Here is a 25,288-nt window from a genome sequence, read left to right on the forward strand (position 1 = left end):
TCGACCAGACGGGGCTGCCTGCTGTCCCCCTTGCTCTGTGCGCTTGTTCTGGAACTTCTAGCATGCCTGATAAGAACACACCCAGACTTAAAAGGGTTCCAGGACTCCAAGGGACGGCTGATGGATACATGAATCTCGCTCTATGCAGATGACATCCTATTGTATATAACCAGCCCTAATAAGACACTCCCAACCATTTTCCACATAGCCGAAGAATATGGCAAGCAGGCGGGATACAAGATTATCTTGGATAAGTCAACCATATACCTTATTGGGGGCCACACTGATATGGTAGCTGTACTGGTGCGTCTCCCCATCACTGAAGAGGGCTTCAAATATCTAGGACTCTTCATTTCGATAAACGTGATAGACTGCCTAACCGATAACATTCAGCGCGTTTTAGCGGACTTCCGAGACGACGTGGCTAGGTGGCGACATCTCCCCCTGACAGTACTTGGAAGAGCCGCTATGTTTAAAATTATTACACTACCCAAGCTTTCTTGGTGGCTATCACCTCAGCTCATGACGTGAAAAGTGGGGGTGACTTTAAAACACAAACATTGGGGGCGTGGCCAAGATGGCGTCTCATTAGGACGTACTTTCGAAGCTCTACGCTCCTACCGGGCCCTCTACAGCGAATCCGGCGGTGCTGGGGCGCCAATCCTAGTGGAGACCCCAACCAGAGCTGCACCAGCACGGAGTGAGGAGACGGTGGTGACACCGAAGCTCCGGTGCGGCCCCGCCAGGCAGCCGCGTGATCGCTTGGTGCGGCAGCCAGGTGCCAGAGGGACCCGCGATGCTGCGGGTGAGTGAGATACAGGCCCTCTGTTCCAAAGAACCCTACTTGGTCTTCCATCTCGATAGGGTAGTCCTATCCTTCCGAAGGTGGGGTCCAATTTCCATGTAAATCAAAACATTTCTCATTCAACCTTTTTTCCCAACCCATCCACTCCAGCGGAGAGGGAGCTGCATTCATTGGACCTTAAAAGGGTCTTAAAGTTTTATCTAGACAGGTCGAAGCCATTGAGAAGGTCTGATCACCTTTTTAATAACTATTGTTCAGTCAGGACAGGTTTCCTAGCAATAAAACGGTCCATCTCCAGATGGATAGTCTCATGCATTAAATTGGCTTACCAGCTAGCAGAGAAACCTCTTTTGTCCGCTCCCAAAGCTCATTCCATAAGAGGAAAAGCAGCTATGACTGCTTTTCTCAATAATGTACCACTCTCTGAGATCTGTAAAGCAGCCACTTGGAGATCGGTGCATACATTTACAAGGCATTACTGCCTGGACTCAGATACTAAAGCGCACACTCAAGTAGGCCAAGCATCCTGACTTTTCGGTTGTTGATAAGAAGGTCACTTTGTTTCTCATTTGCCTGCAGGTGGATGATGGGCTTGCTATTCTATTCAGTGCTTATGACTATTGATGAGGATCCCCTGGAAGAGAAGGATAAGTTACTTAACTGTAATCCTAGTTCTCTTCCAGGGGTATCTTCATCAAAGTCATAAGCAACCCACCCACCTCCCCAGGCAAATGAAATTATTTCATTGTTAAATACTAACTTGGTGCCCTGATCTTCAGGGTTACGCAAAGAACAACTGACCTAACTGTCACCCCTGAGGCATGATGGGAAGCTAGGGGTCATGGCTGCCTTAAAGGCACGGTGCCAGTTTTTATGGAAGATTGCGCTTTCATTTTCTATGTTGGTTTACAATGCAGCTTGTAGGCTAACAATGCCTGCTTTTCTTTTGCCGTTTACTCATGAGATTTACTCATTAAAAACAGAGTTCAAGTGCTTCTTGCCCTCATGTGTTTTTATACATATATTATGTATATTTGTAAAAGCAGCTTGTGTTTTATTACATTGTTTAGCCCCCTATATAAGAGCTGCATTGGTATTAGAAAAAATGATATATGTGTTTATATATATTTAGAGCTGTATATATATATGTTTTTCATATATAATTTGTTATTATTTCCGGGGTCCCCGCACATGGGCGGGAATATTCAGTGCTTATGACTATTGATGAGGATCCCCTGGACGAGAAGTCGACATTCCTAGATACCAACTTCTGCTCAGTAACTTAGGCCTTGTAGTGGCAAAGCGTGATATAGCCAGATACTGGGGGAGACCGGGACTTCCCACCCTGAAAGAGTGGCGGACTGACATTGGTGCAGAAAGCACAGTATATAAAGCAAGGGGATGCCCGAGAAAGTTTCAGAAAGTTTGGCAGCCATGGCTCAGCTACTACAATCTAGAGATGCAGGAGGATGACATAGATGTATTAGAATGCACATAAAATGGCACATAGGCGAAGGGCCCGTTACTCTAGATCCACACCCAGCTGAGGGACTCAAGAGATATCTAATACAAGGGGTAGAGGATACCGTAGGGGCCATGAAGTAGGAGCATAATGCCATAAACTCTGTATCCTTTCTTATTGTAAATTTTACTTCTCATAATCAATGGACAATACTTGAGATGTACCTGCTGAGTATTTTGTTGTTCTATCAACATTTTTTTTTTTTTGTAATAAATAATAATAAAAAAAAAGCTATATACACCTTCCACCTTGTGCTCTGCTAAATCAGGGTCATAAAATATGGACCTCACTGGACCCAGTATTAGCACAAAGAGTTCGACTATCATACATGTGACACGCACTTGCTGCATATACATGCGCACAGAATATCCCCACATGACTCTGAGGTTCACATAACAGCAGAACTTTGCAAGGGGGCCTCCGGTTTCCCTTCGTGCTTCTCACCACAAACTGTTCCTAGACTAAAATTGTAAAGCCATGTGACATTGTCATCCAGACGAGAGTCCGTGAGAAACTAGATCTGCTGGTACTGAAGTTGGAGATTCTTCTTTGCCCGCAAAGCAGAAGCCCCAAGGAAGCCCAGAGGCCGCAACTGCTGAAGACACCCACCTGCTAACAATGGACCAGAGGCCTCACCTGCAATCTAAGTGCATTGTCTACACATGGTTTAGAAAGGTGATAATGACGAAGACTAGTGCCACCATATGAACAGCTCCACTAAGCGTGTCCAGACATCAAGTTTCAAGTGAGGCCGCAGCCACAACCCCTGCAGTATAAGCCACACAGCCGCAGAAGGTGAATTGTTGCACACGTCCTTCCAGCACCGCTCAACTGCATTTACAGAACACAGGTAACCACAGGGCCAAAAGCAAGTCTGTTACCGGTTAAAATTGAAATGATGAAATAAAACTGAACTTTTGAGCTAATCTAAGGTTAGGAGTATTTTGCCTGAAATTCACCATGCCAATCATTGCTTTGTGCTAAACCACATTGGACTGCAGAGGAAATCTCTGTTAGCATTGTCAGGGTACCAAAAGATGTACAGGCTCAATGAATATTGCAATTAGATGGCATCCCTATATCTGAGACACCTAATTTGGCTGTGTATTATTAATATATGCTGTGTTATGAAAGTTATTTATTTTACCAAAAGGTAGGCACAGGGCTGAACAATAAGTTATTTTGTTTTTTGATTGACTGTTAAGTTCTAGGCTCTTGCCAACCCCCCTACCCCCCCCACCTCCCAACATCTCCTTGAGAAGCATCTGACTGCTCGCCCTCGTAATCCTGAGTCAAATGTGGAAAGTGTATTTGATTCAGTTTGTAGGAGGGCAGACCTCAGGACACTAGTGGCAAATGGCCCCTAGTGCCACAGTTGGGGCCCAGTAGCAGCTGTCTTCCCTATGGCTCCAATAGTGAATCTAACAAAAATATTAAACTGGAAAAAGTTTTCTTCAGGTCAAAACAGAGTAGAATTCAAATGATCACACCGAATACATTCAAATGTCGCACACAGGCAAAACTAAAAATATTCTCACATAAGTGAACTGAAAACATTTGAGCTATCCCATCTGTTAACTTAATGTTCAAGAGACCTTAAAGTAACCAACAAGTGACATGTTATGCAGTATATAAAACATAATAAATAAATTCAACTGCTCCTTACCGTCCCCATTGCCAATTTTGCCTTCAGTTCCCGACACTCTTGTTGTAAAGCCTCAATTTGCTTGTCTTTGGACAGAAGTGCACATGCTTGTTCTGCCAGATCCTTTGCCCTTTGCCGTGCAAATGCTTTCTTGCACACATCAATGCTGGAGCCTTTCAGATGCACAGGTGTTTTCAACTACAAATGGAAAAGGTAAAATGTTAAAGAGCTGTAAATAAAAATATTCCAAAGATCTCACGATTAAGTTATATTTACTTTTGATTCTGCTAATCCAGCCCTCAAGTGCTCACCTATGCTATGAGTACCATGTACACCAAGCAGTAAGATCAGAATCTGCTTCTCAAAGTAGTCAAATTGAGAGCTTCCTTCTCATCCTTCTCATGCATGCGAGACGACATACAAATTGTCATAATCCCTTTCCATAAAGAGGGTTGCACCTCAAGAAAGATGCCTATTTTTTATGTCCATTAACGGAGGGACAGGTGGGCAGGTGTTTGGAATATGATTGACATTACTGGCTAGAAGTAACCGGGCCACCATGAAGGTTAATTCAACAACTATGGCCTTGGTCTCTGCTATTTCTATCCTATGCATGGATTCCACAGCAAGTAATTAGAATGTAGAAAGACTAAGTAGAGTCAGACAGCTCTTTTAGTTGTTTTTCAAAACTAGTCTTTTGAAGAATCCTTAAAAGTGTAGCTCGTTCAGAATATTTGATGGCCCACAAAGTTGCCCTTTGGCTTCTCTGATGAGAATATGCCAGGGGATATACAACACTTATAACTTGACTGAAGGAAGGTGTCTAGACCTTCTTTAAAAAGGACATCACTGTACGGCATAGCAGCTGGCAGTGCAAGAGATGATTCAGGCAGACAGTGGACTTTAGTGCTAGTTGGTCAACTTCTGTTCCACATTAGGTCACACAAAGCTGGTAACAAAAATGTAAACCCCTAAGTTTTCCACAATAAAATCTACAGGCATGCAGCACATCCTCAGCCAATGAAGAGTGTGGGAACTGAAAGATGAAACAGTTACATCTTGTTAATCTGAAATTTACTCATTACCTTCAGGAAGAGCAAAAGTTGGTAGGAGGGCTACCAGGAAGCTGGTAGGAGGTACATTTTCCTTAGCCCTGTGAAGAAAGATCTTTAAGAATGGTCTTTCATGTAACCTGCATGCTGTTAAATGTACTTTTATGGAGGCAAATTGTAGGTTTGACTTACAAGATAAAGCAGGTATATATGTAAGTAAATGTAAGTCAGTTTTTGTAAAGCATGAGCTACTCACCCTTACGGGTCTCAAGGTGCTGGGGGCCGTCGTGGAAATAAAGGGAGCTATTGCCCAGAGTTACATGGTGCTGAGCTGAGCTGCCGCCTGAGCCGGGGATCGAATCGTGAACCCTGTGCTCCGAAGTCAGCTTCCCCGGCCGCTGCACCACACCTCTCCACAGGTATGGAAGGATAATGTCCTTTTTGCCGAAAAGCAGAGAGACATTTCTCTGGCTAGTTTACCAAAAAGGTTATTGGCCATCAAACACAACTGCCATAATCTTAAGGCAAAGTCTGGGCATTTTGTATTTTGTGACGTTGCAAACAGGTCTATTTCAGGAAAACTTCAATCAGTGAAGATGTGTTTTTGTAGGTCGCTGTTGAGAACCACGCTCATGTTTTTCTACGAAGAAGCTACTAAGAAAATCTACTTAGGAGTTTTTAAGGTCCATCAGGTGAACTGCTTTCATGGCCAGGATCTTCCAAGAAACAAGTGCAGATTCCTTAGGTTTCTAAAGAAAGATTCCTGCATTGGGTGCCATCTTGCTTGTTAAAATAGTGCATTGTGGTTTTGTTACAATATGGAATACGAGTTTATTTGCTTTCAGATAAGATAGCTTTGAGAGCCAGAAGAACTGTCCTCAACCAAGGACAGTAATGAGTCAGGGGTTCCTTAACTGAGCACAGGCCTTACACTGTAAAGGTCTGTAGATGGTCTCCCCACCCCATCAAGAAGGCATAGTCATAATGGTCTGTGAAGGAAAATCGTGTTGAAAGGATAATCACTTTTTAATATTTAATCTCTTATAGCACCACTGTAAAGACAGTGTTGCGTATAGAGATAGGAGTAATTCGCCATCCCAGGTATCATCTCACTGAAAACACTGATCTTCCAAGCATTGCTGCGGAGGTTTCAAATTAAGTTTTGCTTTTAGGCCAATGAACATGAAGGAGGCCATTGTACCCAAGGGCAAACAATTCTAAAAATGATAGGCACTCTTCAACATATTGTACATTTCTCAGTTCGTTTGCAAGTGGCTCCTAGATATTGAAAACCCTGTACAGGTGAGGATGTGGATTTATGGAAGTTGACCTGAAGGTCCAGACAGTGAGGATGGATAATACTTTTTTGTATGCAAATAAGCTGACACTATTGCTGTGCACTTGGAAAAGGCCTGAGGCGCTGATTTCAAACTGAAGGGGCAGAATTTGCTTGGGTAGCGCAAATTTCCCACTGCAAACCTTAAAAATTTTCTATGCTTTCTCACCACGTAAAGTATGTAGCCTGACAACTGCAGTCCACTTCACACATCTAATCGCCCTTTCTATGCTATGAAAAACTAGGATATTTTTGTGTCTTAATCGATTTGAGGTCTTAGATCAGTCGGAACTCCTGTATGGGGCCTTTTATGTGAACAAAAATATCTTGAACATGTTTGCAATGTCTCTCTGTGAGAAGGAGGAAAAGGGTCCTTTGTATGTATTAGTAGCAGGGTCGCTGCTTCTTGTCGTAGCAAATGCACCTGAAATTGTGGTGCAGACTACAGAGGAAAAGACAGGGGGAAACGGGTCTCTTGAACTAAAGCGTATGTCCGTTTTGAATTCTCTGGATAACCCACTCAGTGTAATCCCTGCCACAGTTTGCTTGAGACACTCCCCACATACAGGAGAGTAAGTGAGGCAGTCACTGTCTTGAGGAATGCAGTCTTATTCAAGGAGGAAGGATACTGCTCTTGTTTTCTTCTACCTAAGGAACTGCTTCTCTGGTATGGTGAACGTTGTTGATGGCATTCATATTGGAGTTCATAAGACCACTCTAAGATTCAGCCCTCTGCCTTGAAAGGTAACGGCAGCTCTAGCATCTAAATTGTGAGATTAACCTTTTCCTTTCTTCAAAACCCACTGATTCCTCATCCACTGCATCTCGTCGGACCTCGAGAATGGCAGATATTTATGATTGTCAGATAAGCATTTAGTTTTAAGAATGTTAAGTGCTACCACTTGGAGACTTTTATGAGATACTATGACAGAACAGATGGATTGCCAAATCTGCGGAAGGAATGGAAACACTAATAAAACTTGGCTGGAAACTAACAGGTCTTCAGGCACAACTCCCATGAAATCCCCCCTGTACTCCTTTGGGAGGGCTTCTGAAACACTCGGACTGCCTCACTGCATGCTATCATATCTCACTAATTGAGTTATGTTGATAGGCAGTTTGAAAGTTGTTGCTGCAGCATGACAGACCTTCCTTCCAGCTTGATCTATGTGGTTACTCTCTCAGACATAACGAACAAATGTCTAGCGTGTAGATGCGTATATCGTTCTAACAGCTTCTAGGTTGGGTTCTTGACAAAGGAACATTGGATCTTGTTCTGGAGTCCTTTACTTTTATTTTACTTTAGGTGCCTCACTGTTGCCTGCATAGTAGCAAGAACAATAAATGTTTCTCTAAAACCAGTTACTAACAGCAATAAAGGCCTAAAGCAGAGCACGGCTGTAGTGCCCCCATGATGACTGATTCAACTAATAAAAATCAGCAGTTGTCTGTTTCAACCTACACCAGTTCCACAGAGAGTTCAGCTATGCTCCATTCTCGCCCCAGCCTTATTCAACCTCTTCATGAAACTCCTTATCATTATCCTGAAAAAAGCAGGGGCGAAAAATCACCTTTATGACAACAAGACTCAACCTTACTACAAAATATCATCCCACAGCGACATCCACCATTTGAATACCACACTAAACAAGATATAAAACTGGCTAAACACCAATCATCCATAACTAAACCCCTATAAAACAAATTCTTTACTCTTTTTCCCAAAAGACAAGGCATCACCAATCTATGAATGGATCAAGAGCATGGGTGCTCTGAACTATTCTTTCACACTCTCCAACTCTGTGAAGTCCCTAGGAATCACCCTAGACAAAAACATGTCAATGAAAAAACACAACAGTTCAACCAAATGGGGGCTCTACACCCTAAAGCATATCAAGAAAATAAAACAGTTTATCTCATTGGAAGATCTAAAGATGGTAGTAACAGCTCTTTATACAGCCGCTAGACTCCTCACAGGTACCAAAAGATTTGACCACCTCCGACCGACTCCCAATAGAAGGAAGATGCAACTTCAAGACAGCCTGCATCACCCACACTGCAAACTCTAAATATTTATAAAACAAACTATTGAGAGTGGGCAAAACTCGGGCTCTAAGAAGCCTTGACTCAATTCTTCTCATTCCTCCAAAATTGAAAAACAAATCATTCCAGAAATGCTCTTTTTCAGGTAACGCGCCATTGATTTGGAACTCACTTCCTAAAGACGTTTACTGTAAACCCTCCCATACCTGCTAAAAAACGGAATCTCAAAACTATACTACTGAACAAATACCTCAACCTGCCCCCTTGAGTACAAGACTATCCAATACGGTCATCTGACCCAATTCAGTGTCTATGCTAGGGAGGGACAATCCTGGATTATTTGTGACTCTTGGAGATACGTATATTATGTTGCATTGTTCTTTTTTTCCCTCTTGTGATATTAAATCAATGGTGAATCCTTCTTTTAATGCTATGTCTTGTAAAGAGCTCTGATACACCGGGTCTAGTCAGCTCTCTATAAAACTCTCGAATACTGAAGTCTGTGGGACTTCCACCTCGCTGCTTAACTTTGATGCTCCTCTAACCAAATTATTAAAGGTTACACTGCCATCTATAAGCAATGGCATTCATGGAGTAAACCAAGAAGATATGAACCAATAGCTGAATGATGCCCAAACCGACAGGTAAAAGGAGATGTTTTTCTCTTGTGCCTCCGAGGATGCTCTGCAAGCGGAGGTTGAGTATCTTGAATGTGCACTGGAGGATGATCATAACTCCCAGAAGAAAGGACTGGAACAGCAGGGGAATAGACATCATCTTGACAGGCAACGTGGAAAAGTGCATTTGAACAATGAGTGGTTTTGGAGGAAGACGCAGAGGCTGCAGAAGTACCTGGACTCATCTTTAGATTAAATGTTTATCAATGAAGGACTGAATTGTAACAGGAATATCAAGAGAGATGTCAGAAGACAGGTCATCGACCAGAAGGAGAACAAGAAGTAGCTGTTGATGTCAAATGTACAGTTGCGTAAACTAAGACTTTAGCACAGCTCTACAACGTTTTGCCTTCCCACCCATGGATGAAAAAGGTAAACTTGGTTCAATGCACCAGCGCTGAATGTGAAAGACATGTTATTGTAGGCCCACAGAACCCCACACAATGCATAACTGGAGTAGATGTATTACTTCTGAATTACTAACAATCCCTGTTATGGCATAAGGATCAATGTGGTAACAGAAACAAACCTATTTTGCTATTCACAAATTCACACACACAGACATTGTACTAAAAAGAATACACACTTTCAACTAAACTAACTACACAGGATATCATGAAACAGCAAGAAGGCACATTCTGAAAAAAGAAAAGAAAATGAACATTTATAACATGAATAAAATGTAATCTAAAACTTCATACCCTAAAACCTACTTCTAGGTGATTTGTAGGAGAGCAGAGCAACTCGCAGTCTAGAGTTTGTTACGGAATAGCAATCCACTGTATACCTTGTTGACAGCAAGAACGGGTATCTGCAGAGGCGTGAAAGCAATGTTACCAGCAATGGGCAAACGCTCTTTAATAACGGCCATCCTCTGGGACTTTGCTTTTTCAGCATCAGGCGAGATGTAGCATCATCGAAGTGCACTGGCAGTAGAAGAGACCGTCTCTGGCAGAATCTCCTTCGATAATCTGGGAGAAGAAAACAAGTTACTTACCTGTAACTACGGTTATCCAGTATTGTTATCGTTCATATATTCACATGTCTGAATCATTCCCCGTCGTCGAGATGGGAGTCCCACGGTAAAATACACAAGCAGTGCCATTAATAATACATAGGCTAAAATGGCCGCAGGCCGTCTAATAGTAGCCTATGTCTTTTTTTTAAAGACCAAATGTTGGCTTCAGCCAATCAGCTGCTAGCACCCTCTAGAACATTCCCAGAAGAGGCAAGTTCTCTTCAGATTTTCTCAGCACAAGTGGGAAGCAAGGATCCCAAATCAATGAGAACTGACTCCATGGGGAGGAAAGTGGGTTGGACGTGAATCTATGAAAGATACCAATACTGGATAACCGTAGTTACAGGTAAGTAACTTGTTTTTTTATCCAGTATTGGGGTATCTTTCATAGATTCACATGCCTGAATCAGAATAGGAAGAAGTTGTAGAACTGAACTGTCGTTAGCGTAAGGTGGGAGACATGTAACTTTCAATTTCCAATAATTATCCACTATCCTTTACACAATGCATGTGCTAAACGTTACAGTATATTAAAATATTAAAACCAGCAATGTTGAAGTAACTATCCAAATATACATCACAACCCATATTATAGTACAAATTGTCAAATACAGTTACATGATCATTTATCTTGATTAAAATAAAGAAAGAAGGAAAGAATTCCTCTCATGTAAAATAAAAGCTAACAGGCTGACCTTAGTTAAAGAGATGACGCAGTACAGCTTGGCCAACCGCTGCATCCTCTCGTTGTGCAGATTGCAGACAGTAGTGTTTCGTAAACGTCTGGACATTCTTGCATGTCGCAGCAAGGCATATCTTGTCTAATGTCACTCCTGCAAACAAGGCTGCAGTTGCAGAGACTGTTCTTGTGGAGTGAGCCTTAGTCCTAACTGTCAGAGGTTTTTTAGCCTTTTCGTGGCAAAATTGTATCACAGATGCGATCCATCTGGCGATCTTGGCCTTCGTTACTGCCGATCCTTGTTTTCCTTGTCCTTAAGCTACCAGGAGCCGATCTGTTTTCCTTATCTCCTTTGTCTTGTGAAGATAAAATTTCAAGCATCTTTTGATATCCAACGTGTGCAAGGCCCGTTCTGCTGGACTAGATGGGTTTGGAAAGAAAGATTGTAATATCACCGGCTCGTTGAGGTGAAATTGCATTGGTACTTTTGGGATGAACGTTGGGTTTGTGCGTAGGGTGACAATTTTCAGTGACATGCAGAAAAGGTTCCATGACTGTAAAGTCTTGTATCTCACTCACTCTGCTTGCAGAAGTAAAAGCTAGCAAGAGGGATACTTTCCATGCGAGGAATTTAAGCTCCGCTTTATGAATCGGTTCAAACGGCTGTCTCATCCACTGCACCAGGAACTGATTGAGTTTCCACTCCGGAGGAGGCGCACGCACTGGAGGAAAAGCAGAGATAAGGAATCTCATGAATGGCTTTATGAGGTTAGATGTAGAGAGAGAAGGCTTTTGAGGAGTTTTCCTGTACCGGGAAATTGCAGCCAGGTGTACTGAAGAGAAAGTGAGACCTGATTTAGCCAGAGAGAGGAGGTACGGCAAAATCTGCTCAGCAAGGGCTTGTAGTGGATGAACGTTATTTTTTCCACACCAGCAACAGAATCTTTTCCATTTCAAACGATATGTTTTGATAGTGCTTTCAGCACAGGATTTAGCAATCATTTCTCTACAGTCTTGCAGAATATTTAGATCTCTAAATTCAAGGAATTCAGGAGCCATGCGTGCAAGTGAAGAGAGTGTGGATACAGATGAATCACTTGGCCCTTGTTCCTCGATAACATAGTTGATGACAGTTCTAGAGGAATGGGACTCGCTTGCGACAACAGGAGCCAATATTGCTTGGGCCAACGTGGTGCTATCAGGATTAGGTGGCAATCTTCCGATTTCATTTTGATTAGCACCATGGGAATTAACGGGATGGGCGATAATGCATAGGCATATATCCCTGACCATCGCATTACAAGGGCATTCCCCCTTGACCCTGGTAGTAGGAATCTGCTGGCATAATACTGGCATTTGGCGTTCTCCTTCGCTGGAAAGAGATCCAAAGCTAGTTTCCCCCAATTTTGGAAGACCTTGTCCAACTGGGATTGTTCTAATTCCCACTTGTGGCAACTGGACTGAGACCTGCTTAACGTGTATGCTAGGGTATTGTGCAGACCCCTGACATGTTCGGCCTCCAACGAGATTCCATGGTACGTTGTCCATTCCTATTATTCCTGCGCTTCTTGAGATATCGTAACGGATTTTGTTCCTCCTAGCTTGTTTATATAGTACATGCTGGTCGTATTGTCTGTACGGACCAACACTGAGGAACCTGCTATTCTTGGCAGGAAAGCTTGGAGAGATGGGAATATGGTTTTGAGCTCTAAACTGTTGATGTGCTGCCTTTTCTGTACTGAAGACCATTTGCCCTGGATTTGCAAGTCCTGCAGATGACCTCCCCATCCCTCCATGGAGCATCTGTTGTTAGTATGAAGTGTGGGGTATTTTGAAGAAAGGTTAGGCCTTGAACGAGATTTGTCGCTTGAGACCACCATTGCAGTGTTTCCACCATCCGTGTTGTGGTTCGAATTACATCTTCGAAGGATCCCAAAGCTTGTTGCCACTGTCTCTGCAGCTCTTCCTGAAGAGATCTCATCTTTAGTTTGGCTAGAGGTACCAGGTTTATTGCTGAAGAGCACATCCCCAGGAGCGATTTGAACATTCGTGCAGAAACCGACCCTTTTCTTGAAATGGTCTTTGCCAGCCTTTGTAGACGCATCTGTCTCTCTTGAGACAAGAACGCCTTGCATTGAACTGTGTCCAAGGATGCTCCCAGAAAAGAGATTACTTGAGTTGGACGTAAAATTGATTTTTCAATGGTTAGGGTGAGTTCCAATGTATTGAATAGACGGAGGCAAGCTCTCGTTTGATTGTCTTCCAGCGCTGTTGCTGCTTTGAGCAGCCAATCGTCAAGGTATGGAAAGACTTGAAACTCCTGAGACCACAGGGCCGCTGCTACTGGCGCCAGGCACTTGGTGAAACTCTGTGGTGCTGATTTTAGGCCAAATGGGAGCACATTGAATTGATAGTGGGTACCAGCCTCTGTGAACCATAGATATTTCCGGTGCTTTGGGTGGATTGGGATATGGAAATATGCGTCTTCCATGTCGAGCGAAGTCATGAAATCTCCTTTGTTTAAGCATCCCAGAATATCGGCGAGTGTTACCATCCTGAACGTCTGTTTCTTGAGAAACTTGTTGAGTTTCCTCAGGGCCAGAATCGGTCTCCATTCTCCTTACTTCTTTCTTATTAGGAAGAAACAAGAATAGAAACCTCTACCCTTCTGAGTGAATGGTACTTCTTCTATTGCTTCCTTGAGGAGCATGGTCAAGACTTCCTTTCGTAATAAGTGAAGACGAGGGGGACCCCAGGGTGGAGTGATAGGTGGCCGTTGAATAAATTCTAGAGTGTGACCCTTGGTGACTAGGTCCAACACCCAGCGGTCTAATGTTATCTTGTGCCACCGCTGTACATAAGCAGAAATCTTCGCACCCATGGACAGGGAGGGAAATTGGGCTGGTACCCTGACGTACTCACTGTTTTCTGCCTGAGTCACGGCCCTGTTGGGGGGCTTGCTTGTGGCCTCCCTGGCGAGAGAAACCAGCCGTCAATGATTGGCGATACGATGGAGGGTTGTAAGATTGGCGATACTGAGATTGGTATGGTTGATACTGCTGAGCTCTCTGATATCCTCCTTTGTAAGTGGCAAAGCCTCGCCCTCTAGCACCTCTTCTATATTGCAGAGCTCCCAAAGATTTTGTGGAGTGCGTATCATTTTTGATTGCCAATAGAGCTCCATCACTGTGCTTTCCAAAAAGCGATTCTTCGTCGAAAGCCATATCAAGGCACTGTGTTTTACCTACTTTAAATATACTTGGGCTCGTCTGGTCTACATGGTTTTCAAATCACTCACACTATGGATGCAACTTTTCAATCTCCAGGGCTGGTGCTTTGAACATCACAAGCAATCCCCAGTTAGGCATTAGCATCTGTCATGCAATCCCTCAATCAGGTAACCATCGACCATCATACAATCCCCATTTGGGCAACCAGTATCCGTCATGATATCCCGATTTAGACAACTAGCATCCATCATGACACCCCGAATTCTACAATCGATAACCATCACAGCTGCAATTTGGGCAACTATCATCTTTCACACAATCCCCATTCAGACAATAAGAGTCCATCATGCGGTCATTATTTAGGTAACCAGCAGCCATCAGGCAATCCGTAACCAGCATCCATCAGGTAATCATTAGTCAAGTAACCAATACTCAACAAGCGTCCATCACGCAATCCGTAACAAGCATCGATCTTGCAATCCCCATTCAAGAAACCAGCATCATTCACTCAGTTTGTAACCAGCATACGCATCCACCCGAAAGTCCTCATTCAAGCAATCAGCATCTGTCAATCTATAACCTTACTCAAAAGTTCACAGCATAATACAATGTCGGTACTGCACCATGACAGTATTACTGTTCACCATGGGCTCCACGCCTATCGCTGACCAAGCTGGCTTCTTGGTACAACACATTTATTTTCTTTGCCAGTGTCAATGGAATTATGTGGCAGTGGAGGACCAAATATATGGCAGCTTTGACAAACTATGTGGCTAGAAAACGCATAATATGTGATATGGCACTATTTTGTAATTTCAACCCATATTAATGTTGTCAAAAGTTTTGCTCAATTAGTAGAACTGAACTCACAAGTACAGCAATTGAGGGATGATTAATGAACCTTTGCCAAGCATCTGTCAAAGCTTGGCACACGCCTGTCACACTTTTTTGTGGTTACTTTTCATCCCTTTCAAATAGAAATTAAATGTGTTTTGCTGAGTACTGTAAATGACAAAGCAGGTGCAATGTGGCAAGAGCGGTTAACCCATTATTATATAGAAAACACTGCAGTAGCATAGTCTCATAATTGAAGTGGCTTTTGGTTATATCCAGGTCCACTTGAATTATCTGGCAGGAGAGGACCAAATTATGTGGCAGAGTTAACAAAAGAAAAGGCAAATTATGCAGCATATTTTGTAACAGTATTACTACATTGTTATTTTCACATGTGGTAATACTGTTATATCAAAGGTTTCACCCTATTAGTAACTCTTTAACATTTAAACACAGCAATAAACTACTGAAAGGTGACAAGTCAATTTTGGGAAGGGCCTTCCACTGTGCAGCAGCCCATGTTGCTGCATTTTGTAGTAAATTTTGATCTATTTGCGGGCGTTGAAAAAAATGCAGTTTTTTAGGTCTCACCTAGACAATGTCTTAATGGTTATCTATAAGGTAACAAAAATGCTTATAACACTTTTTTATTATAACTTTTCAACATGCTATACAGCACCTATGCTGCTCTACAACATAACTTAAAGACTTAAACATAACTTAAAGACATTGGCAAAGCCAATAGCTCTGGATAAACACTTATAAGGTCCCAAAAGCGAGACCTATTGGCAATGCCAATGCTTGTTTTTAATGCCTTGTTTTTAATGCCTAGACACTTCAGGGATAAGGTCTATAAGAGATGATATGTCTGACCACATTTGGCGGTCGTAACGGCCCAAGATAGCTAAAGAATTTGCAGCACGAACTGTAGTTGCAGCCATAGTGGAAAATTTATTTCCAATACCATCCAGGCGTCTACCCTCTCGATCTGGCGGTGCAGACAATGGAGACAATGGGTTTCTGGATCGACCCTGAGCTACCTGAGTAATGATGGAATCAGGCTTTGTTTGCGAAATTAGACAAGCAGGAGAATTTGGAGTGGTTTTGTATTTTTTATCTAGCCTAGGAAGGATAGCTGGAATGGAATTAGGATGTTGCATTAGCTTGAGGCCTTCTTGCCAGATAAAATCGATAATTGGAATACAACAGACTTGTTTTTGAGGTTGATCCTTAAAATCATACAGGAAACAATCTCCCTTTCTGGTGGTCATAGGAAGGTGGAATCTTTTAGCTGCTCTTTCCATGAGCAAATGAAAACCCCCGATGTAGACCGGTGGAGAATCCAAAGAAGCTGGATCAGCGGGAGATGGTGTTTGGATTTGATAGTTGTCCTATTCAGAAAGAAGGGATCCGTCATCCAGCTCACCTTCTTCTTTGTCACCGTCATCATCCTGTTCGTCGACAATGTCTTCCTCTATGATTAGAGGAACTTCAAGATGTTGAACTCTGTTCGCCGACGTAGGTGTTGCCACTGATTCCTTATTTGGAAGAGGTTGTGGAGGCACCTGCGGCGTTGGAGAAGTCTGCACAGAACGTGGAAAACGGCGGTAGTAATCATCCAACATATACTGGAGGTTGGAAATAAGACTTAAAGGCATTTGTGCCATAGGAAGTTCCTGCGCCGGTTGTGTGTCACAAGTAGAGAAATCTTCCTCTTGTAAGTCATCATCATCAGATTCCTGACACTTTATTAGAAGTTTAGAGGGACTGTGAGCAGCCCGAAATCTGTCATCCTCGGATTCCTCATCATCAGACATAAATAGCACCTCTGGAGGCTGAGAAGGAGCTTGAATTGGCATTAGGGTATCCAAAGAGGAATGTCGTCATTGAAGCAAAGAGCTTGAAGTCTTTAGTGGTACCAGATCTATGGATGGAGTTGTAGCCGGTATTGCTGATGATAAAAGTCGACGTTGAGACACCGTCAACGAGGAAGCCACCATCGACGAGGAAGCCACCGTCGACGACGTATGCCTTTTTCTATGTTTGCTTGTCGTCGTCGACGAAGTCAAAGGCACTGTAGACGAAATGGGTCTCAACAGATACCAACGTCGACGGTGAAGATGCCGACGACAGGATCATAGCCGGCTTCATAGACACAGAAGTCGAAGACGGCAGCTCTCGTCGACGGAGGAAGCGTTGATGAGCTCGTCGACGAGAGAGGCAGTTTCTGAGGTAAAAACTGCGTAGATGGAGTCTGACGCCTGAGAATCGGATCTCGGGGGCGTAAAGGATTCAGAAAGGCTCCTGGGGGAGGGAAATCACCCCTTTTGAAGTTGAAGGTTGGGTAGTGGGCTTATCAACATGATGTTTCTTCACCACTTTAGGTCTTGGAGAAACCTTCTGAGAGTCACTTGTTCTCTTCAAGGAGGGAGCAGTTTTGATTGAAGACACACTCTCCACATCTGAGAGAGGATTCTCTGAAGTCTTCAACTTCTGTAGCCACAGAACGAGACGCCCTTCTCTGTCCTTTAAAGTCTTCTGAGAGAAGGTCCTACAAATTTTACAATCTTTTGCCTGATGTTCAGGATATAAGCAATAAATACATTTCTTGTGAGGGTCTTCAGAATGAAGCCTCATACCACACCTTCCACAAGGTCTGAAGAGGGATTTCTTGGAAGTAGACATCATAAAGGTAATCTTCTGAGAAGATATGATAAGAAAAACTGACCAAGCTCAGGGAGATTCCCTTCACACGACATGTGGTAGAAAATCTGAGGGCCTGAGCCTCTGGGGAGAAGGTTCTAGAGGGTGCGGATGCCTGATTGGCTGGATTTTGGACTAAAACATAATGACAGTAATATGTTATATATGTGACAAGTTGTCTATCCATAACGATGACGGGGAATATTCAAGCATGTGAATCTATGAAAGGCACCCCAATACTGGAGAATTGAGCGTACAACCTTCTTTGTCTCCTCTTTAAAATCATATAGAAAACATTCTGTTTGTTTTACAGTAATGGGTAAGGGGAACCTGTTGACTGCCCTTTGCATTAAATTGTGAAATCCCCCGATATCCTCTGGGAGGGGTGGGGGGATGGGGGGGGAGGAGTCTAAAGGCAAGTGCGGAGGAAGAGATGGTGTTGGAATCTCATAATCGTCCCACGGATCAGGAACAGATGCCGGGTCTGGTAATTCACCTTCCTCTACCTCTTCTTCCGAAGAGGAAGTGTTCTGTTTTTCAGGGTCAGCTGCCCCGAGCCCATTGCCTTCATAGGTGTGCTAGGTATTTGAGAGACTGGTGCGCCTGTGGGTTCTTCCACATGAGGAACCTGGTCTTCTGGTGGATGTTGTTGAGGAGGGAATCTTTGTCTGTAATCCTCTAACATGGCTTGTAGATCTTGTATTAATGATGGCAGTAGACGAGCCATTTCTCTGTGGCGCGGTTCCTGTCAGAGGTTAAATTGGTAGCTATGATGTGGAGCCATATACTGTTCCTGGTAATAACGTGCCTCCTGATAATCATTCTCCTCTTCAACATCATCTTGGCATTTTAGATGGAGCTCAAATGGACTCACAGTATCAGTAGAGGAAGATCTCTGATGATCTTTTTCTTTCTTGACAGGCATAGAGGGCACAGACAGCATTGGTTCAGAGGAATGTTGGTCATCCTTTCCTTGCTTACAGGCTTTTCTTGGGAAGATTTAAAATGTTTTCTTCCCTCACCTAAGGTTCTGTCCTGGGATGTAGCCCTCTTGTGGGATGTTGAAGCCAACTCCTCTTCCTCATCAGAAGAACAAGATTGTTGTTTTGTGGTTTGAAGCCACAATAGTAATCTTCCCTCTGTCCTTGCGGCTTTTGTTAGAGAAGGTGCGACAGATCTTACAGTCTTTCACCTCATGCCTGGAATATAGGCAATAAATACATTCTTTATGTGGATCATCCACATGGACCCTTTTCTTCCCACAGGTTTGGCAATGGGTGGAAAAGGCCTTTCTTATCTGACATGATGTCAAATTTAGATGAATAGAAGAAAACTGAGTAGCACTCAGGGAGATTCCCTTCCACACGACGTGTGGTGAAAATCTGAAGAGAACTTGCCTCTGCTGGGAGTGTTCTAGAGGGTACTAGCAGCAGATTGGCTGAAGCCAACATTTGGTCCTTTTTTTAAAAGGACATAGATAGGCTACTATTAGATGTCCTATTTATTATTTATGGCACTGCTTGTGTATTTTACCGTGGGACTCCCATCTCGATGACGGGGAATGATTCAGGCATGCGAATCTATGAAAGATACCCCAATACTGGATAAAGACCTCTTCTCACAAGTGGTTAAGTGCCTCCCTTATATACTAAATCGTATCAGAGAACACATTTTCTGACATAAGTTTAGGAATGTCTGAAATAGATTAGGTGCATGAAGGTGTATGTCCCAGACATTTCCCTACGAACATATAAAGTGAAAGTACATCAATTCAGAGACTATTTTTACTATATGTCTGTGTTTGTTTTTATTTGACTTTGAAATAGTGATAAAGTAGACACTCGTCCCAGACTTATGTTGCATTAGGTGTTATTTCTATGACATTACCTGAATGACATGACTCATTCTCAGTTCTTAGAAAGATAAGCGTAGATGACATCTGCAACAGCAGCAGTCATGACAAGGATTCTGCACAAAAGTGGAAACATGGCCACTCCCATTACCTAAGATGGTGTCAGGGTTTACTCAAGATAGAGTCAGACCTTATAGACTTAACATCAGTACCAAAGTTGATATCGAGTGAGTGACTCAACGTTGATCTCAAAATAGAATGTTACGATGATGGGTCTCCATCTAATACCTCAGCAGCGAGGGCTTTCATGCTAGAAACTTTGACAGAGTGTTTCATTATCCTTCAATGTGAGATAGTCTCTGTTTTGGCATTAAATCTGTGGTAGAGGTGGTCATCGATGACAAGCATATCAGGATGATACCTTGCCTAAACGTCTAAACATACTAGTGAACAGGAGCATTGAAAGTGAGGAGAATATCTAGAGTGGGAGTGATGGTGATACTGCTTCTTATTCTTTTCCTGGCTGTCCTCTGATGTTTTTCTACTCTTCTGCTTGGAGATGATCTAATTTGTCTCTGCTGCCCCACTCCCCATTCCGACATAAATCTTGTCACTGTCCCACAGTGCTCTTTTTCAAATCTTTTGGCAAAATTTATATTAATCTACAGCATGTGAAGATAAGCAGCAGACAGAAAAATTATGTGGGCCAGAGTGTGTCTTCTTCCACCCAAAGGAGAGGCACTGCACAAACAGTGAAGGCATAACACGATTATCTTAAAATATGGAAAAAATAAGGTGGATAAAACTTCAAAGACATTTAAGATGTTGAACAAAGCAAAGTAAAACTTTATGAATTATGAAGATAAGACTCTCAGAAAATTGAGTGAGAAAACCATGAATGCCCCTAGATCCTCCCAACTTGAGACTGAAAAAAGACCTGAGCTTCAAAAACAACTGTCTCAGAGGCAAAGCCATGCTAGGATACGAAAGTTGAGGGTTCCGATTTCTGTATATTCAGCCTATCGCTGAATTCTATTTTCCATATACTTCTTTCCATCAATAAATTTGGCAACTCCCTTATTCATGCTGCAATTGTGCCTTTGGTTTTAATTCTGAAAAAAAGTCTTCTGAAATTAAAATACCTAATTTAAGAGATGGAAGTTATGCTTACACTTGGAATGACAGTTTTTTTAATCTCCTATAATTGCATATTTTATTTTTCAAAGATTAAGTGTACTGGGATTCCAGCAGGCAGATAGGAATATTCTATGTTTATGACATTCAGTGAAGATGCTCTGATACAGAACAAACTTCAAATCCCAGAAGAGAGCTCACTTCCTAACAAGAAGAAAAATATGCATAAAGCAGAGAAGGAAGCATTTTATACCCTCATTAGTGACGGAAAAGGGCTCTCTTAAAGGCACAGCAAATTGTTGTTGTTGTGTCCACCTGCACATTATTCCACCGAGTAGCTAAGACTAAGACTAAAGCTAAACACAGAGCATGTGACCGCTCGATCAATAAGAATGTCAACCATTTGCCATTGTACTGGGAGGAGGCAAATCACAGTGGAAAGCAATAATTTTGGTCAGTGTGGTTTAGTACATCCTAAATGGAAGAATGTCTTAATGATCACTGGTATTACCATACTTGTGTTCAGTAGACATCAGCTTTTTTCTGTGAATAAAGCTTCTGAAAGTGGACTGGCTGTGTTTTTTGAGTGATTAATGGTAATGAATTGAGTAGGGACTAATGGTAGGATTAGAGCCAGGAATTGTGGTAATATAGGCACAACATACACCAGTGAATTCACTGGAGCCAGAAGGAAAGTGTTGTAAGGTACAACAGGGCCTGCGCTAAGTCTCCATTTTAGATAAACATTTTAACTTGATATCTTTTTATAATTGTGACTTTTTACATATTTTACACTTAACACAATAAAGTACTGGGAAGCTATTTTACATGCAGCGCATTTCTTAGTAAGCATTATTATCATGTCTCTTGTACACTCAGTCCAAGGCTAGGCACATGGAAGGCACTGCCCTTGTATTTGGTTGTCTGATTGAAGACAGCTCTAAGGCTCCAGACAAACCATCACATCAGCTCTGCGCCTTTGACACAGAGCAATTTGAACACTGCTTTTATTATATAAACTGCCTCGGTGCTACATTCGACGCAGGAGCACTTCTGCTGGGATTATCCTGGAACACTGTGCACTGTGACTGAGATTCAGCCCTGCTGACTATGACCTTCATCCTTCAAGGGGCACTAGTCTGTTGAACGGCATCCCGGCACACTAAGGTATGGGGCATCAACTCTGTCCCGATGGATCTGACAGAGGGTACTACAACTATGCTCTTGATAGTGTAGGATGCATTATATAGGAGTATAATTATAATGATATTAGTCACATAGTAATTTTATAATGGTTCAATTGTTTCTTTTTCACTATGCTGGTTACAATGCTTTGTTTCATCCTACTAATAATTGCAGCACATGCTTTCTATATAAGAATACAATTGTTTCAATAAATGTTTGAAAAGACAGATTCACATCTTTCTTGAGTCTACCTTGGGCATGCAATAGCAATAACAAAGGGTAATCTCCTTCACGATATCCTTGGAGAATAAGAGTGGTCATGTTTCAGGTCGCAGATACCATCTGGTACCCTTGTAAGGTTAGATATTCAGATGGGGCACTCTGAGCTAACTAGGAATTAGGCCCACATATCCTGAAGATGTGTTTGAACTGAGTGCCCATATTCTACGTTAAGTTGTTCAGATACACCTCCCTAATTAATTCGTAGGACCAGTTGTTTATGGCGCCACCAACGTTCAAGGTCAATTACTTATTTAATGGGTCTCCTTAGTAGTTTTTACATGTGCCCAAGGCTCCTTTTCACTTTATACGGAAAGGTCCGTGGTGTTAGGAGTTAATCGTCCTCAGCTTAATAGGAAACCCTATTTTTGTCTGAAGGTTGTTCAAGCTTGAACTTTTAAAAGGATCGCCCCACTACAGTATTTTCCTTTCTTTGAATACCATTCATTAAATATGGTCCTGCTGACGAGAGGCAACTACCTCGAAACACGTGTCCAGGGATGGCTAAATCCAACACATACTGTTCTCCTTACACATCGTGGCATAGGCGTACCCGCCGTCGCCACTACATTTACCACAGTCCTTTGGGGCAACTTGCTGGTGTGACGAGCAGTGTGCGACCAACTTGTGTACAAATTATTACGGCTCCCTTGAGCTAACGGGCTGACGAGCCTTGGATCTGCACCTGCGCGCCATGAGAGGTACTTGACCTGTTTTTAATTACATTTTGGCAGTCCACACGGCACCCCTTTACACTGTCCTGCTCCCTGCTGACGAGAGGCAACTACCTCGAAACACGTGTCCAGGGATGGCTAAATGCAACACATACTGTTCTCCTTACACATCGTGGCATAGGCGTACCCGCCGTCGCCACTACATTTACCACAGTCCTTTGGGGCAACTTGCTGGTGTGACGAGCAGTGTGCGACCAACTTGTGTACAAATTATTACGGCTCCCTTGAGCTAACGGGCTGATGAGCCTTGGATCTGCACCTGCGCGCCATGAGAGGTACTTGACCTGTTTTTAATTACATTTTGGCAGTCCACACGGCACCCCTTTACACTGTCCTGCTCCCTGCTGACGAGAGGCAACTACCTCGAAACACGTGTCCAGGGATGGCTAAATGCAACACATACTGTTCTCCTTACACATCGTGGCATAGGCGTACGCGCCGTCGCCACTACATTTACCACAGTCCTTTGGGGCAACTTGCTGGTGTGACGAGCAGTATGCGACCAACTTGTGTACAAATTATTACGGCTCCCTTGAGCTAACGGGCTGACGAGCCTTGGATCTGCACCTGCGCGCCATGAGAGGTACTTGACCTGTTTTTAATTACATTTTGGCAGTCCACACGGCACCCCTTTACACTGTCCTGCTCCCTGCTGACGAGAGGCAACTACCTCGAAACACGTGTCCAGGGATGGCTAAATGCAACACATACTGTTCTCCTTACACATCGTGGCATAGGCGTACCCGCCGTCGCCACTACATTTACCACAGTCCTTTGGGGCAACTTGCTGGTGTGACGAGCAGTGTGCGACCAACTTGTGTACAAATTAAATATGGTGCTAGCAGCTATAATTCCTGTTAATAGAAGACATGCTGTTCCAGTACTATTACAACAACAAGGCCTCCCTCTTGGAGAGGTAAATAGTACCTTCATGGCTGAGGTATTCCATTCTTGGGTTCCCTTTCCTGCAGTCGATTCCACTTCACAGATATTTCACACATAAGCTCCAGCTGCATTAACAGGCCAATATGGAGTTTATGAAGATTAAGAAACACAATGAATATACCAGGAACATCAGAATTGGATCCAAGGTGCCCTCCCACTTCCACTAAACAATGTAAGACTGGGTCCCTTCAGCAATGAGGGAGCGACATGGCCAGTCCTAGCAGGCTATACACCATATCCAAACAGCACCATTAAATGTTGCAGACCTTCGTACTCTTTACATATGTCTAGTTAGACTTTATAGAAGTTTAACACAGTTCGTTATGCGCTGTCCCAGTAAGGGCTGTCCAAGCTGTGCAGCCATAGTTGGCAATGTCTGCAATTAGTTCAGTAAATATTAGTTGAATTATGGGTACAGTTCCCACAGGATGGGAGGAAATTCAGTTTTGCATAAGAAAACAAATCAGCTTGAAGCAGTGTTTCCCCATACTGGACCAAAAGTCAAACACAGAATTTTCACAGTGTGCCTACCACTTGGTATGGTTCCCCAAGTAGAGTACTCTGCCACTTGGGGCACAGTCTTTACTGCCAATTATACCATAGTATTTGGTACACCCTCTACTGCGGTTTTGCTGAGGTGCGAAAAATTCAAAATGAATACAGGAATGCATCTACCCTGGATTTGGAGATGAAATTAATCGGAAATTATACCAATTTCCTCAATTATTTGAAGTAATATAGAAGAGAGGCAGCAGCACTGGAAGTACGCCAACACCTCACCCAGGTTCTGGTTGTGAACTAAGAAAGCAAATTACTAAAAATGATTGCTGAAACCTACACATCTATAAGTCGAGATAATTTGGGAGCCAGGCCTAATAAGCCGCAGCTTAAGGGCACTTCTGAAAAAGATAATACCAAGCAGGCACCAGTCTTGTAAAAAACGCTAGGAAAAACAGAAAAATAAAGATAAACCAAAAAGATTGAGTGGGTTTCAGCCATCAGAGTCCGCTGAAAAACATTATAATTTATATAACCATGATACACTTAAACAACCTGATAGGTATCAGTGTACTGGTACACCTCCGTCTGATTCATTTCAGGACTTACCAGACAAACGCTTAAAGAGAAGGGGTTAACCCAAACGTAGGCATAAAGAGGAACGTAAAACCAAGAAAGCACTCATAACGCTTGCCTGACATCATCATAAAAAAATAAGAGAAACTTGCTGAAGGAAAGTGCCCCTTTTTGCATGGTTACCCCACACATTTTGGCAGATATTTTATGCACTTTGATTGAATGTGCACTAGGTCCCTACAAATGAGTTTCTCAGTCCTTGTGTTCTTTCTCCAAACTCTACCTTTGTTTCCACAATTTGCCAACCTCTGGCCCACATATAAGGGATGTAGCATGTATGGTGCCACCCTCAGAGACTCCTCACCCAAAACATACACACTACCATTGCAGACTGTGTGTTTTTGTGTGCCATGCCTAAAAACACTACCTGTGGCATAGGTAAGTCACCCTCTAACAGGCCTCACAGCCCTAAGGCAAAGTGCACTATATCACAGGTGAAGCCATAGCTGCATGAGCAATATTCTCCTACTGTGTCAAAGTC

The 25,288-nt window shown here is 42.9% G+C and overlaps 1 protein-coding gene across 4 annotated transcripts in view; it reads right to left on the reverse strand.

The window, feature by feature from the left end:
* Positions 1–25,288, reverse strand: part of TSPOAP1 (TSPO associated protein 1) — a 3,327,443-nt gene that overhangs the window by 2,701,445 nt on the left and 600,710 nt on the right. For all 4 annotated transcript variants that reach the window (XM_085649739.1, XM_085649737.1, XM_085649736.1 and 1 more), the window contains exon 4: positions 3,994–4,170. In XM_085649739.1, the coding sequence (XP_085505865.1) occupies positions 3,994–4,170 (177 nt within the window). The remainder of the gene's footprint in view (positions 1–3,993; positions 4,171–25,288) is intronic.

This window comes from Triturus cristatus, chromosome 3_2, assembly GCF_964204655.1.
Source record: "Triturus cristatus chromosome 3_2, aTriCri1.1, whole genome shotgun sequence".
In the NCBI taxonomy this organism is placed as follows: Eukaryota; Metazoa; Chordata; class Amphibia; order Caudata; family Salamandridae; genus Triturus; species Triturus cristatus.